Raw genomic sequence first — 15,109 nt, 5'->3', positions numbered from 1 at the left:
TTTTAAAGGAAGTCTGCAGATGAAAGCATCTCTCCCGTTTCCACCTCTCCCCTTTATTTTTCCTTTCTCTCCTTCTCCGTCCCTGTGTGTTCGAGAGAAATATGGGAGATCTCTCTTTGATGCAAATGATGAGGTTTTTCCTCTTGAGAGCAAAATGTAAGCACTGTAAGATGGACATGTGACTCGGAAGGATCCAAACGGGATTCTTGGGGTTCCTCTGCTGCAGCGGTTGAAAAGGGGGGGAAAAAAAGAACAACAGCCGAACGTCTTATTTTTGTTATTTCTGTAATTTCTAAAAAGCCTGAGGTTAAACTGTTTCTGGCTCCACAGTTGAAACCGCTTTTGTTTATTTTCTGACCATGAAACTAACCACAGAATAACAGTGGGAGCGGACTTGTTGGAGCTTGGCTGTTTGGTCTAGCTCGATTTTCTCCGCTCGCTTCACAAATTCTCATGCATGCAGGTCTTTGATGGAGTCAATATGACTAGCAGGAGAGCACCGGCCATGTGATAATCTGTTTCTGATGAACATGCAGATTAGCAGTGAGATGATGTCAAATTTTAGCTCTATTTTCTACCAACTGTGACTCTCATGCAGACCATTATGGTTAAATCATTATGAAACTTTTCATGTTTACACAAACCATATTAGTGTAGTATTGCAGTAAATAACAGATGATTGATATGTTTTCATCCTGTTTCATCGTTTTATTTGGCCTGGAACACTTTGTCCTTTTCGCATTCTCCTCATATCACACAACATTTCTTAATTCACACATACTGAACTGATTTTGAATCATTTTAAACATTTTTTTTTCCTGGAAACAGATTTTCAATCAGTGTTATGACAGATTAGCATCTTAAGAAGGAGTTTCAGTAGCAGTTTTTGTTCTGAACACCTTGCACAGTGCTGATGTTAAGATTCCAACTAGCCCCTTCCATGTCACTTACCATTTCATTTATCGATGAGCCATCGGAGCACAGAGACATGATGGCTGGCTACAGGGTGATTAATAACTCTATAATGATAACGCAAAGAGCTCAGCCGGTTCGTCTCAGAGCTACAGATATGACTCTGGCTTCAATTATACATAGCAACCAGATATTCCCTGGATAAGAGCAGAACTCAGACCTGTGCCAGGAAAGATTTTCTGTCCCACCTACCGTCGCGTCTGTCCTGTAAAACTGCGTGGACGCCATAGGTCTTTCTTGATCATTTAACAGTTCGAGGCAGCAGCTTACAGATTATTGACCGTGAGGGGACGGAGATGACGTCTAGGATGTGATTTAGTGTCCAACATTTTGACAGTTAAGCAGCAGCAACGCAGCAAAGATATAGGCCAGCTCAGAAACACAGCTGGATCGACTCTACCACTGCTAAAAAACCATCCCGTGGATGGGAAACTTGATAACTACAAATCTGTGGAATTTTTCTGACCAAGGCATTTCACATTCACATTTCACTGCTTTCCTCTTATATCATAATTCACAGTCAGGCACAGTCAGAAATTATTCTGATGGCACGCTGAGATAAGTGTTGCGGTCTGCTGGATTCTGATGTCTACCACGTTGTCAAACTCCCAGTTTTCTGACTCCGCTGCTGTCTATTTTAGCCTCTTGACACCTCACGCACACTCACACAAACATGCACACTCATGCGCTCGCAGTCATCTGTCTCCATCTGAAGTAGCCCTGCACAAAGAAGCACTTGTTCTGCAATCTACACTACTCATTTGTCAGTTGTGCAATAGCCGACAATCCAACACTTAACAACGTGGTGGCACAGGGCTAACCCTGAAGATGACTGTTGAGTAAAGTAATGGTGACATCTTGAATCCTCCTGTATATACAATTCGCACTGTGGATGAAAGATTTATTTTCTTCCGGAGATGCTTTAATCTTGTATTTGCTAATGCACTTTCAAATTAATCTCCTTTACAGCCAAAACTGAACTGGAAACACAGGAGAAGGAGCTGGCAGACACTCAGAAGATGTAAGAGCTTTCTCAGTGTTTAAACATTTTCCTGCAGCATTTTCCCTTTAAAAAATGCCGCCACTTCTGTTCAGTTTCAAGGGTTTACGTTTGGTCCTTTCTCAAGTATCAAAGCGGCGATCGCAGTTGTGAATTTGAAAGTAAAGGACAATGCAATCCAATACAGTTTGAAGTGATAATATTCTCACTGCAGTGTAGAAATATAATCGTGCGGCTTTGTCAATATTTATGACTCCTAGTTCCTTCAGTTACATGGAAGGTGCAGGCCGTCATGCCAGGCCTTCAGCAGACGGGAGGCCCCCTATGCGGTGTCTGTGTTGTTTATCTAAGTGGAGCGAGAGTAGACAGCCATGGCTCCAGGCTTCTGTTACTGCTGGCTAGGAATGTGTTCCTATAGCACACTCCAAACAAAGAGACCCCAACCTGTCCACTTTATTGATCCACTGCAAATGGCCACCACATTTAACACTTTAACATGTGTCATCCGCTGCCATGTGCATGCATTCTATAAGCTTGATCTGTCTTTGTCTCTTCATCATACATCTTTTTTTTTTTCCTATGGCCTCTTTCATCACACATGGCCATATAGTGTGTGCATGTATGTGTACACAAAGCTTACTTTATAGAGCATTATGCTGGGCAGGAAGAGGAGATAAAGAAACATACTCACATAAGATGGATATTAGTTTTTTCCCAGAAGTTGGGTGGTACAAAAAAAAAAAAAAAGAAAAGAAAAAGAGGCAGAATAATCGTGCTGCTCTTGTGGCAGTAATTGCGTTTTGTGTTCACTGTTCACTGAAATGCACGGTCAACATCGGTTTGGACTTTTTTCATGTCGCTCCTGCTATTAAATCTCTGAAAAAGCATATTATTCCAAGATTATCTTTCATATTTTGCATATTTGCATAGAGCTGCCAGGTTTCACAACAATCGGTGTAGGTTTCTGTAATCTCATGTTGTAATACTTTGGTCTTGAAGTAATGTTTTTGTTCTCTGTCCTCAGCTTCTTGGAGTTAAGCGTGTCCTTCTCGGTTAAACCCAAGGCGGGAGAGAAAGAAGTCTCTCCCAACACATTCTTCTCCATTTGGCACGAGTTTTCCACAGATTTTAAAGACCAGTGGAAGAAGCAGAACAAGCTGATGTTACAGGAACGGTGAGAATAGGACGGGAAGTTTCCCGTTTCAGAACATGACATTTTACTTGATACAGATACCCCCCTCTGACAGGACACTTGAAACTCTTTGGGAACCACTTTCTGACCCTTAAAATGCCATTACAGATGTTCCTACATTTCGAATTTTCCTCGAGCTTAAGTTTCCGAACCATTAATAACTTGCAGTACATCTTGTGTTCGCAGAAGATCCTATCAGATTCATTCAAATTCATGAAGGGAAAAGGGGGCAAATGACCCAAATCTTTGTCCTCACCCCACTAATGAAAAGAACACACGCAGCATCCAGTTAGCTTCCAGTGGTTTGATGAACACAAAGATAGCTCTACATATGTCAACAGAAAACAAATTGGTCCATTATTTCCAATGAAGATTGAATTGTGATACTGTATTAGCAAGAAAAGCAAAATGTCACAGGGTTTGCTTGTTCAGTAGGAAAGTATAAAAACACATTTGAAAGCATTAACTCTTTGCCCTTGTCCATCAGCAGTCACCCCAGTTCTCGCTCTCTGCTGGTTTTCCTGTTAAACTCCAGTGGAACAATCAATATTAATCATCACCTGTGTTGTATGGACACGCCAACATGAGGCGCTGGCACACGCGTATAATGAGGGGCGGCGGGATGCGAGCCCGTCGGAGTAAACTGTTGTGCTCGCTCAGTGCCAACGCGCTGATCACTTTTCTTTTTATAGCACAAAGGAGCGGCGACATTGCTGGCTCTCACTGCGCAGCGCTGAACCGGAGTGACTCATTTCAGAGTGGAATGGACTGGCCACTTGACAAACCAAAATCATTGTGTTCAAATAACACATGACCATAGGCTGAATGGCTCAAGCGTGAATTTTTGCACTGTCTCTTCCGTTTTTATGGAGAAACTGTACCGTGTGAGCGAGTGTAGGATTACCACTGAATATTGCTTGTTTATTTATTAATTTTTTTTAATTTTCAGGGTAAAAATGGCTGAGGAGAGCTTCAAACAGGCCAGAGAGAAAGCCTCCTACAATGTGAAGCCCAAACATGCAACTGGAATAGTATGTCTTTTCACGTTTTTGCCACTATATGTTCTCATATGTTAATTCTAGCAGTACTTTCTCACTTGTTTCTTCTCCCAGTGCAAATTGTCTCCTCGCCTAACTCACCTATTCATTACATATGCTTGTAAGAGTGCTAAGAAACAACACTTGTGGCTCGTACCATAACATATTATGATGAGTGCCAGTGCTGCCAGCTGTAAATAACTTCAACCTGCACTTCTATTCCACAGAAAGCGAAGCTGGGCCAGAAGATCTGAAGCAGAGAATGGAAAATTCTCATCACCAAACCTATTGCACAAGCGCTGTTAGTACAATCTGGCATGACTCATCAGTCATTTTTAACATACGTTTGCCTCTAGTATATGTCTTCAGTTGGTTCAAAGCTGGTGTTTATTGTGAGCTGGTTCAAAGTGTGTATATACAGAAGGCATACAAAGATTTTTCAAGAAATGATCACTGGATATTTGTAGCACTACTCCATATCTGAGCTTTATCAGTATTTTCTAACCTTTATGTAGCCTTTTTTCTTTTACAGTACAGTTTTCTATGAACCTCTTTACATCTCTGTTAATGGTGAAAAAGCACACACTTTTGTAAAGTTTCTCTAAAAAGAAAGTGCCTTATTGGTCGGTGGGTGGGGTGAGCCGAGTGATGTAGAACAGAGCTTGTTTTGGAGACATATCATCTGTAACTCTGTGAAGCAAGTAAAGAAGAAAAATCTGTTTTACATGGGCTTAAACATTTGCTTTTGTTAAAAGTTTTATCAACTGTATTTCAGAACCAGTGACGATGATTCACATGTTTCTCACACAGAACCTTCGCCTTTTTGTTTCAACGTTTTGTTTTGTATCAATACTAAAAGGCCGTGTGTACGTAAACAGTGTGAATTCCTACTATTGTTTCATCTGTTTAAGCAAAATCCTATGCAGTTAGTTTTTCGTGATACGTGAGTGTGAACTCCCATGTACTAAAGAAGCAACAAGATGATGTGATTTGTCTTTCATGTGCAATATGTTTTGATTGAATACCCTTAACTATGACAAAAAATATATTTATTGAATAAAAGAACACTTAATTTTAAAAAATGTCTTGATTTTGCTGAACATGTTTATCTGTTTATCATTTTATTTGTCCTGTTATAGATTGAATGAATTGCACACGTTTTTATATGAAATAGATTTAATATACTTTAACATACATACTTACACACATACATAAAATACATATACTGTATATATTGCATTGCACCTCCATTACACATGCTGCAGTATGTTTTCCTATTGGCTAGTATATTTGTGGCAAATGTACAGTAGACAGCCGGGTTTGTGTCCAAGCAGGTGAATGCCACTGGTCGTTGCTGTGTTGCTTCATGTTTTTTTTTGAAATCTTTCCCTCAACATCAACTTGAGACATTCTTGAACGTACGGAAAAGATAAAGTATAACAGATAAAATACGTGTAAAACAATGCAAAACCATACTGACAAACTGTGTCATTATTGCAGATCTGCATCTCATATTACAAAAGTGTTTGCACTATTTCTACAGCATAGTTTTTAAAGACACTGCGTTATTAGCATGGTCTTCCCCAGTGTCCGTCATGTTGTGTAGCTTTTAAAGAGAGGGACTCTGTTAGACATTAACTTTCTGAACGGGGACAGAAAACATGTTCATGATTAAACATCGGCAGCTCTATTGTTGTCATCTCTTCCATTTGTTCTTTTACAACTCCACTGACACGTCAACATGGGTGCTAGTCTCTAATTAAATCAATATTGAGTCTTTGTTTATCAGATCCCTGTTTCATGTCATTAGACGACTAGTCGTTATATGTACAAAATGCAGAATAGTTCCATTTGAAACCAGTCCTGGAAATTTCTGCATTTGACAGCACACACCTGATGGCATTTCAAATCAAGTCCTTCACAGTTTCCCATGACCACTTACATCCACAGACATGCAACGACACTGCTTGACCCTCTGCACCTTACGGTGTCTGAAAGGGGGCTGCAGGTCTGGGCAGTCTAACTGCACTGTGAGCTGCGTGATGCGATGTGGCCTGCAGAAGGAGCAGGACTGAAATGGCTCCTGGACTTTGTTGTGGTTCTTCCTTCCAGAGCCGGAGCCCTGACCTCGATTCTGTCCCTGACCCGAGCTCGGGCCCATGTGGCGCGGGATGTAGAAGGAGTTGCACTGGCCGTAGCAAAAACGGTTGACCACAGTGCGGCTGCGGCAGCCCTCCTCACTGATTGTCTGACGAAGTGGTTGGGTCTTGCACCAGTCTCTGCGGAGGTAGCGGCGCTCTGTCACAACCAAGGCCTCCCGGCTCGATGATAGCACTTCTGGTTTCTGTTGCAATAGCCGATGGTGACGTTCTGCAGACAGATTCCCTTTGGTCTTGTATGGGGATGGGATGGATCCCTGTGGCCGGGTCCTTTTGGACTCGGCGGTGATGCAAAGCACCCCAGCCAGTATGACGGGGATAGTTATTCTCCAAAGCATCCTGCAAGAAGAAAGACACTTTACTGTATAACCGAAAAGATGATTCCTGCAGAGTTAGAACAACATTATTATCACTGAAGCTGGGATGATGAATGGCAGCCACGCAATCTTTAATATGACTTTAAGATTGACAATTATCTTTGCAATTGTGTGCATTCATGATGAACCACCTTCTCAGTGGAGCCTTCCAGGCATCATTGAGAAAATGTATCCATCACCAAGGCCCCCATTTGTCAGCATCTCTGTGTCATTACTTCTATTTGCTTTCCTCTCGGCTACGCAACTCTTCCAAAAATAAACAAAGTCCTGCCATCAAAGGATACTCTTAAACACCCATAACGAGAAGGGGAAGTTGATTTTATTGGTCCCGTCGCTGGGTAAAATAATTAGGGCTTTGCTTACTTTAGTCATGAATTACGCCGCAGATATGTAAACAGGCATTAGAGAGGCCCATCTGCATGTTATTAGGGGAAGAGTTGGGGAACTGTACGGTTCCCTTTGGGAGTCCACTGTTGTACTCTTATGTGATATACTATGGAGAAAACTGAACTGAGAGTGACCCGTGGTGTCCATAATCACCATAATTCTAGCACCAGAAAGATAGCGAGATCTGGAGAAAGCATCTCCTGATCTTTCAGGATGGAGTATCTGTCTGTGTGCGTGCTGTCAGTTTTTGTGCCAGCACATTTTTGACCATCACTCAAGCATCTTTTCAGCAGATGTTGCTCTTGACAAGCATTGCATGACATCAAGTCAGAAATCCTGACAGAGAACCAAACTGCCTCAAGGCCATTGGCGGCTAGTGTTCACAGACTCTTCTTTGCTGTGCAAATTTGTATATTCCGTTCCTTTCTATCCAGGACCTGTAGCTCACACCGATATGGAAGAAATGACTTTATCATGATCCACTTTGTTTTCTGCCTGTTTTTTTAGCCCTTGACCCTGAGGTCATGGCAGTTTTGTCTGAGCTGCGCAAGCACTCAAGTTTGTATATCTTGTCTCAGCAGCACTGGCCATAAGCTAGACAGCAGCTGTTTGTCCATTCATTCATACAGATACACTGTATGTATGAATTCTATCCAGACTGCAAGCCAGATGTTGGAGTTGCAGAGGCACAGAAGATGAATTCTACTTTTCAATGTTTCCTTGTGCTAAAGCTTGAATCACTTTTTGCACTAGAAGAAATTAGTTCAAACGTACTGTGGACATAACGTGGAGCACTTTAGAAGACAAATGCGCTTGTCATGATACTGCGTATAATTATAGTTATTATTTTTGCTAACTCAAATGAAATTCATTTGAATGCAAACTCCAGATCAGCTCGGCAGACGCACACATTTTTGCATACACACAAGCCAGTGCGCACACCCGTCATAAGGTTAGAATAACTAAACCAAAGACTCCCGCTGGGTCCTTCCACCACCTACTGCATCAGGGAGCCTTGACCCCACTCCATCTTTGAGTGATCTTCCTTCCATGTACAACGCAGTCTCATTTGTCTGCAGTCGCACCACATTATTCCTGCTGACTGTGAATGTGAGCGCATGAACCCCTGGTCAGGCGCCTGTCTCTGGCTTCTGTGTGCAAGCTCTTGTTCTCCGTTTCCTTGTTCTCTTGCACCGAGTCTTTTAAAAGGACACCCCCTAACTACGGGGAGTCACAGTCAGGATAGCCTGACCGACTGTGTACACAGGGCTTGACAGACTGCCTATGCAGTCAGCAGCGCTTCCTCTCCACCCCTAAACTCAGCTAAGTATGATAGTGCCGGCCTGGCCAAACTATCCTCATCAATCTCTGCAGCAAGACAAATTGAGGTTTTTTGGGAAAGGGATTCAGGGGCTTTAGGGGGCACACTGAGGTGGATGGGTGGGTGGTTAATGGTTGGGGTTTGGAAGTCAGAAAGAAAGGGGTTGAAGAGAAGGTGGAATTCGGGACAGATGACCTACTGGGAAACAGACCCAACACCATGCCTCGTACAATACAGACCCTCCTCTCATGGTCGTACATCCCCCCCTGTCCCTTTCTGTCACTCCATCAGTCTGTCTTTCCCCGACACTCAGCACTAATCACCACATCGCCCTGGAGACGGAAGGAGACTGCGGTTTTGTGTGTTAATGCTGAGACATAACTGAACCGGACCTTTCCGTCTGCTAAACACTAATACTGTCCACAAACACAGCTTTATGTTTTACCAGAACCACAAATACTTTGAATATGCTTCACTGAACTGTGGCAGACCTTGGTTCCAAAATTGAAACCCCTAATGAAATTACAAATACCAGAAAGAAATACCAGAGAGACTGCTGAGCTAGACACAAGTCTTTTTCTGAAAACAACTATTATCATCAGTGGGAACTTGTTATGTTTTGTTTTTCACAATGGCATGATAATACCATGGTAATGTTTTCTGTGTGAATAACAATGGGGCATTTTTCTCAAAGTGAAATGAAAAACAAAATTAGTCACGGAAATCTTCAGACTAGCTGCCGAACAGTTAAATATTCCAGATATGCCGGCGTGGAACAGACAAAGACACTAGGAACCTTTCAAGACTTTCAAATTCGTGCGCACAGATGTGCTTCCACGAAACCATGTGAAACATCTTCCCAGCGTGTCTTCAAAGGCAGGTTAAAACAAACAAAACCTGATGCCTCAATTATTGGTGCGTCAGAAAGTCTCATACAGAGACTGGTAAGTGCAGTTAATTACAGTAGAACTGCATTTAATTCACCGTGCAGCTCAAACCTCAATCACACACGGACGGCCGCACGCACGCACTCGCACACACGTAAGTAACCACACACGTGCGCGCAGTCACAGGCGCACACACACACACACACACACACACACACACTACACACACACACACAGGATATAGGGAGAGAAAGAGGGAAGAGGTAAATGAAATGTTTTCACTTGGAGCCAATTACACAAAGAGGAACCATGTCATTATCTGCATTTGCGGATTGCATTTTCCCAAACTGTGCTCGGTTGTTGGCTCATTAACAGTTGGGGGTTGGGGGGGGGGGGTCCTTTCGGGGGCTTTGCTGTGTAAATGTGTCTAACGCCAACATTGCCAGGAGGCTGCTTTAGGCAGTTTGGGCCGCCATTTGTCACCACAATCCATCTTGATAATGACTAGCAGCCCAGATATAATGCTTTCCAAGCTAAGTACTGGCAATAATGTACGGCAACAACTCGCCTCAACAACATAAAGTGCTTTAGTGGAGGGCAATTAGAGATGTTAGGATAGTAGACGGGTTCTCACTCCAGATCTGCTGCAGCGATTAACACCATCTTCTGTTTGCACCTGAACTGGCACCGTTTTCTGCTTTTATTTCCTCTTTAATGTCGAATGATCTTTCAAAGATGCAATGAAATGGCTTTACCAATGACTCAAGGGACATCTGGGATGTAAATCTTGAGATTTGGTGTCTAGTTTCGGCTGACTGGCATGGGTTTGGACTCACTAGCTGGCCACCTTAGGTTACAGGGTTCAAAGCAGTTCTTTTAAGTAGCGTTTTGTTCCTGTTTTGTCACTTTCAACAGAAATCCTTTATCATGATCGACCAGCTTTAATCCACTTTCCTTCACATGTTCACAGAGCTGCTGAGGTTTCTATCAAATACCAGTTTTTACTATCTGTGGGGCCTTACACTGAAGTGTTTTCTGTTGCTAAAGAACCTACAATGTGTCCATGTGCTAAATCCTCTTTGACATCAGAGCAGATTGTACAAGGTGGTGCAGTCACCGGAGCTGTAAGCGGGATAAGAAGGCAAACTCTCCACCATTCACCACACGCACACTCTGGGAACACACACACACAGGTTCACACACCAACCTGGACACACTTCAGCACACACACATGGCTGCACACACACACACAAGAACAAACACCTGTACAAAAGAACACGGAGAGAAAAAAAAAGTGGAGATTATTTTGTACACACATAATACAGGTTTACAATTAACAGTGTCATTCTCTCTTTTTTCATATCCACAAGAATTCTAGACGGACCCCTAATCTCACTGTGGAGCGTGGTACAACGTGCTGTCATCACTCGCTAATTCTCTCACTCACAACACAAATTACCTGGAACCTTCAGCCACTAATTATAGTAATTTAGGAGATACTTTTATCCAGAACACCTCACACTGCCTTGAAGGTGTATATTTTTACAATGGGTGGCCCCAGTGGGAATCAAACCGTCACTGCTGGCAAAAATCCTCAATAGCTGCAGAACTACTCCTGTTCCAATTACATGGTTCTGCGCTGAGTCTCACACTCACGTGGGATTTGTCGAACCAGCAACTCACTGAGCCTCTCTTTTCACAGTAAGTCCGTAAAATTACACTTGTGCTCTCAATATATGTTCACCATTTCCTCCTGTGTGCTGGAAAGCAAGTCACCGTTCAAAGCATTTATCGTTTTACGTTTGTGGTGTTTAAAATGAAGTTTCAACCATTTAAGAGTAATAATTTAAGCCTGTACATGCGCCCTTTTGTATCACCCTTCATCAAAGACTTTCTTCAGTGACATGAATTTCATTTTGAGGTACTGCTGCTAGCTTTTAAACTTTTAAAACTGTTGAAGTTGCTTTTATAGGTAGTAGCTGTAAACAAGCTGTCATCACGGTGAAGTGTAAAATGCGGTTTATGTACCTCTCACCACGGCGTGCAGTAGGACAGTTATGTGTCGAGGATGCAGTCAAGGATGATCGTCAAACTTCAGTGGTCCTTGCGTCCGCTTCCAGGTTTTGGTTTCCATGGCAACATAATCTGTAGTATCCTCAGGCTTGTCCGTTCCCGTCTTTTTTTACCCACTAAAAACTCAAAAGTGTTAGACGCGTTCAGCTCTCCATCCTCCTTGACAAGTTGTATCTCTTCTTACTTTCTCTCTGAGTCTAATTTTCTCTTCCTTAGTCTGTTTGGTTTAAGGTTTAAGGGAGAAGCTCCAGAGTTCAGTCACAGTAAGCCCATATCTTAGTGCTGTGGAGACTGTCTGCAGTCTGTCTTTGAAAGTGTCTGAGTCGCTGTAAAGCCTGCCTTAGTCTGAATCCCCACCACCCCCTTCCCTCCTCAAGACTGGGAGGGTTTTTCCTATTGGCCCTGGTCATTGTGTGAATCAAACCAAGCTTCTCTTCTTTTATTTAAGTCTGTCTCCCCCCTTGGCTCTCTCTCTCCTTGCGTGTTGATATTTACCCACCCATTCATGACATATCGAACCCATCACGATGACAGCTTTTCCTCTATATTCATTATTTCGACTGTAATTTTTTCCTCCCCTTGTGTTTGAAATTTAGATTTTTAGGAAGTGGATGAGATTTTATCGCCGTGCACAACAAAGGGCAAGACTGTGAGGACACATTGATCCCCTACAAACCCTCTAAATTACCTCCTCTCACTGGCGACGCAACCACATCACATTACAACTCATAACCTCCAATCCATAAATCATCACGTACCCAGACACACTAACAGTGTGCTTTGAAAAATGCCACAGTTCGCATTCCTTGATGCAGCTCAGACAATGATGTTTGTCTGCTTTGTGGCTCTTGCTAAGCTGACCACTGGGCACAGTGACTGAAAACACTGACAGTCACTTCAGCCTTCAAAGGGCTGAAAGATCAACAGAGCCTGAAAAACCTCAGATGAGTAAAGTCAGGACAATAACCCTTTCAGCACACTAGAGGATGATGACATTTTTGCATGCCAAAACTTCATTTGTGTGCAGCGTACCGTAGTGCATTTTGCTGATCTGTTTTAAGTAGTTCCTGGTTGTGGATAGGAGTCTGTAAGAAATAATTTATCACCCTCTAGTGGTGGAAAGTGAGTATCATGCACAGATTATTTTAACCCTGTCGAACAAATGCCTATATTACATAAAAAAACAAAAAAAAAACAAGTTCAGTCCATAGTAACAGATAGAGGGCCAACTTTAATAATACAAGTAAGTAAAATTGTCTTTAAATATGGTATAAAAATAAATGCAGGAGATAATAACAAAGAATTATGTTCTACATAAGACAGGAGACAGCATTTTCGTAAATTTCAATGTGACTTTACAGGTGCAATGAAAACCATATGTGCTAATTATTGTAGTGCAATAAAATAATGCAAAGCAAAATAAATGCACGATAAATAATAATAATCATCATCATATATATGTATATATATATATATTGTATATTCATTCTGCACAACACTTCCCATAGCGAGACAAAGTATCTGTGACCTCAGATCATGTAAAGCAATGACATTAGTTAGAGTTATCAGTTTAAGCTGTCGTTTTATATTTTTTTTTCTACATGTTTTTGTCTTTTTTTTTGTTTGTTTTTTTGTTTTTGTTAAATCTCTCTGACATCATTTGTTTCAGCTGGAAGTGAGAGAGGGGGCTCCGGTCCAGCAGTTCAACGACTGGAACACTGGATGGGACTTTTTTTCATCTCGACAGTCTGTTAGTGTCCTCAGGAGTTCTGCAGTGCCTCCTTTCTGAGAATACTGGAAATATATCAGGTACTGAAAGAGGAGAGGAGAAGACGGAACATCCTCTCCGTGGACATGCAACATCCTGTGGACAACAGACGAACGGACGGCTTGGCTCGTCATCGGGCTAAGCCTAGAGCAGATGACAGACAATGATGATGAAGAGATGACACGGTCCCCCTCTCCATGTCCCAGAGAGAGAGATGGCATTGATTTTAGCATGATGGCACAAGACTGGTCAATCTCTCGGATGCCAGTAGTTTCCCCTGCTAGGAGAAGACAAATGAAAACAGAACAGAGAGGTGGGAAAGAGAATGAGTCAAACATAGAAGTGGGAAGAAAATGTGGAGAATAAATACACTGTTGACTAATACTAAAAGCAACACAACACAACTGCACATTTTGGAATGAATGAACTGTTCAGATTTAATGTAACACTTATTATATTATTTAATACAAAAAATAGTGTCTATCATAAGATATCTGTGTCAACCACTGACCACAACCAAGCTGCATCATGTCACGCTGTATATTACCTGGGTGCAAGAGCCTTCAGAACAAGTTCTTACTTTTCTGTGGAGACAAAAATGATCAGGCGAGTAGAGTAGGTTTTAGGCACGTAAATACACTTGTGTAATTCTGAACTATTATTTGCCCCTGCTTCCTTCATCAACCACACCTGAAGCTGGTTCTGTACAGATACGTTCTCTCTGTTCCTGGTTGCTATTGCTGAAATGTGGCTGCCATTTCAATTTTCAATTCCATTTTTTGTCTCGTGATTTCCTGTTTTATTTTGAAAAGTAACTCTCATCACGTTTCAGGTCTCTTGTCTTCCCCTCATTTGCCACCTGTCTGTCCTCCCTGATTTCTGATTGTTTCCACCTGTTCCCCATTACCCTTATGTGTATAAATTGTCTGCGCAGCCCCTTGTCCTGTGCCAGAGTGTTTTGTCCTGGCCGTTCAGCCAAGTCCATGTCTCAAGTCACAGCCACATCTGTTTATGCTGCCTTTGTTAGATTCTTTTCTGCCTCCTCGTGAGTTTTGTTTGATAGTTTTGTAATCTACTTTTCAAATCCTGCCTGTCTGACTGAGTTTTACTTTACTTCCTTTAGGAGTGATTTTGATTTGGTTTTGTTCAATAAAGTCGGCATCTGCCGTTAATCTTCCTCTGCGTCTGAGTCCTGGGCTGACAAGTTGTTCTGAATTTGTGAGTTGTTGGATGATACGCTGGCTTTGCTTTGGTAAGTACTAACACGGGTCTCAAATTCTCAAATTCTTTTGCTCATTGGTTGTCAAAAATAGCTCCATAAACTCATATATCCCCACCTTGTAGCAGAATATACAGTGTGTCACTATGTGAGTGCGACAGCAACTACATTTCCACACCTAATTTGAATGTGGACCCATTACCGAGAATGTGCTTAAAGTGGGATTTAACAGTCTTTGAAAAGGCGTGACTGTGTGTGCCAGGAGGGCACATTTCAGCATCACGAACCCAGACGAGTCAGAATATGCATAAACTCAGGCAATAAGCATGCACTGCCACCTACATATACTTCTCATTTTATGTCAAACTAAAACTTTATCCTAAGTTTTTAGCCATTTCTTTTTTTTTTTTCTTCTTTTACCTTCTTCTTGGCCTGTAATAACTCCTGGTAGGCACTGGAACGGATGAAACGACTGTAAGAATCACTCTTCATCAACTTGTAGATGTGTTCCTGTTGTAGAAACACACGATGTGAAAACAGTGCATATAGTCGGAGTAGACAGATGATAAACTCTACCAAACTGAAATGAGGAAATATTCCACTGATCGCCCCCAAACCGAGCTGGCATGAGCGGAGACGTTGGAGTACGCCAAGTTTAAATCACTTATAACACTCTGGAGAAAACTGAACTTTTACGACTTTATCCTCTACACAAGT

The 15,109-nt window shown here is 42.1% G+C and overlaps 3 protein-coding genes across 6 annotated transcripts in view; 1 reads left to right on the top strand and 2 right to left on the bottom strand.

Moving 5' to 3' along the window:
• Positions 1-5,283, top strand: part of fmn2a (formin 2a) — a 36,116-nt gene extending 30,833 nt beyond the window's left edge. Inside the window, exons 14-17 of one of the 2 annotated variants that reach the window (XM_047602904.1) lie at positions 1,942-1,993; positions 2,997-3,146; positions 4,114-4,195; positions 4,429-5,283. In XM_047602904.1, the coding sequence (XP_047458860.1) occupies positions 1,942-1,993; positions 2,997-3,146; positions 4,114-4,195; positions 4,429-4,455 (311 nt within the window). In that variant the 3' untranslated portion in view covers positions 4,456-5,283. Of the gene's footprint in view, positions 1-1,941; positions 1,994-2,996; positions 3,147-4,113; positions 4,196-4,428 lie in introns of those variants that run through there. The other variant, XM_047602906.1, reaches the window with a different exon arrangement.
• A 76-nt stretch (positions 5,284-5,359) lies between these two features.
• On the bottom strand, positions 5,360-11,816 carry grem2a (gremlin 2, DAN family BMP antagonist a). Its single transcript, XM_047602910.1, has 2 exons — positions 11,361-11,816; positions 5,360-6,699 (listed from the first exon to the last, which is right to left on the bottom strand). Exon 2 carries the CDS (start codon positions 6,696-6,698, stop codon positions 6,120-6,122), a length of 579 nt encoding a protein of 192 aa, XP_047458866.1. The 5' UTR covers position 6,699; positions 11,361-11,816; the 3' UTR covers positions 5,360-6,119.
• Positions 11,817-12,616: 800 nt separating this feature from the next.
• The window catches only part of rgs7a (regulator of G protein signaling 7a), a 46,649-nt gene continuing 44,156 nt past the window's right edge, over positions 12,617-15,109 (bottom strand). For 2 of the 3 annotated variants that reach the window (XM_047602907.1, XM_047602909.1), the window contains 3 exons: positions 14,813-14,902; positions 13,721-13,757; positions 12,617-13,453 (listed from right to left, as the gene is read on the bottom strand). In XM_047602907.1, coding sequence (XP_047458863.1) covers positions 13,737-13,757; positions 14,813-14,902 — 111 coding nt within the window. In that variant the 3' untranslated portion in view covers positions 12,617-13,453; positions 13,721-13,736. The remainder of the gene's footprint in view (positions 13,454-13,720; positions 13,758-14,812; positions 14,903-15,109) is intronic. The other variant, XM_047602908.1, reaches the window with a different exon arrangement.

The sequence above is a fragment of the Mugil cephalus genome, chromosome 13 (assembly GCF_022458985.1).
Source record: "Mugil cephalus isolate CIBA_MC_2020 chromosome 13, CIBA_Mcephalus_1.1, whole genome shotgun sequence".
Lineage (NCBI taxonomy): Eukaryota > Metazoa > Chordata > Actinopteri > Mugiliformes > Mugilidae > Mugil > Mugil cephalus.
The sequence above is the reverse complement of the archived record's forward strand: the minus strand, read 5'-3'. Positions and strand labels throughout refer to the sequence as shown.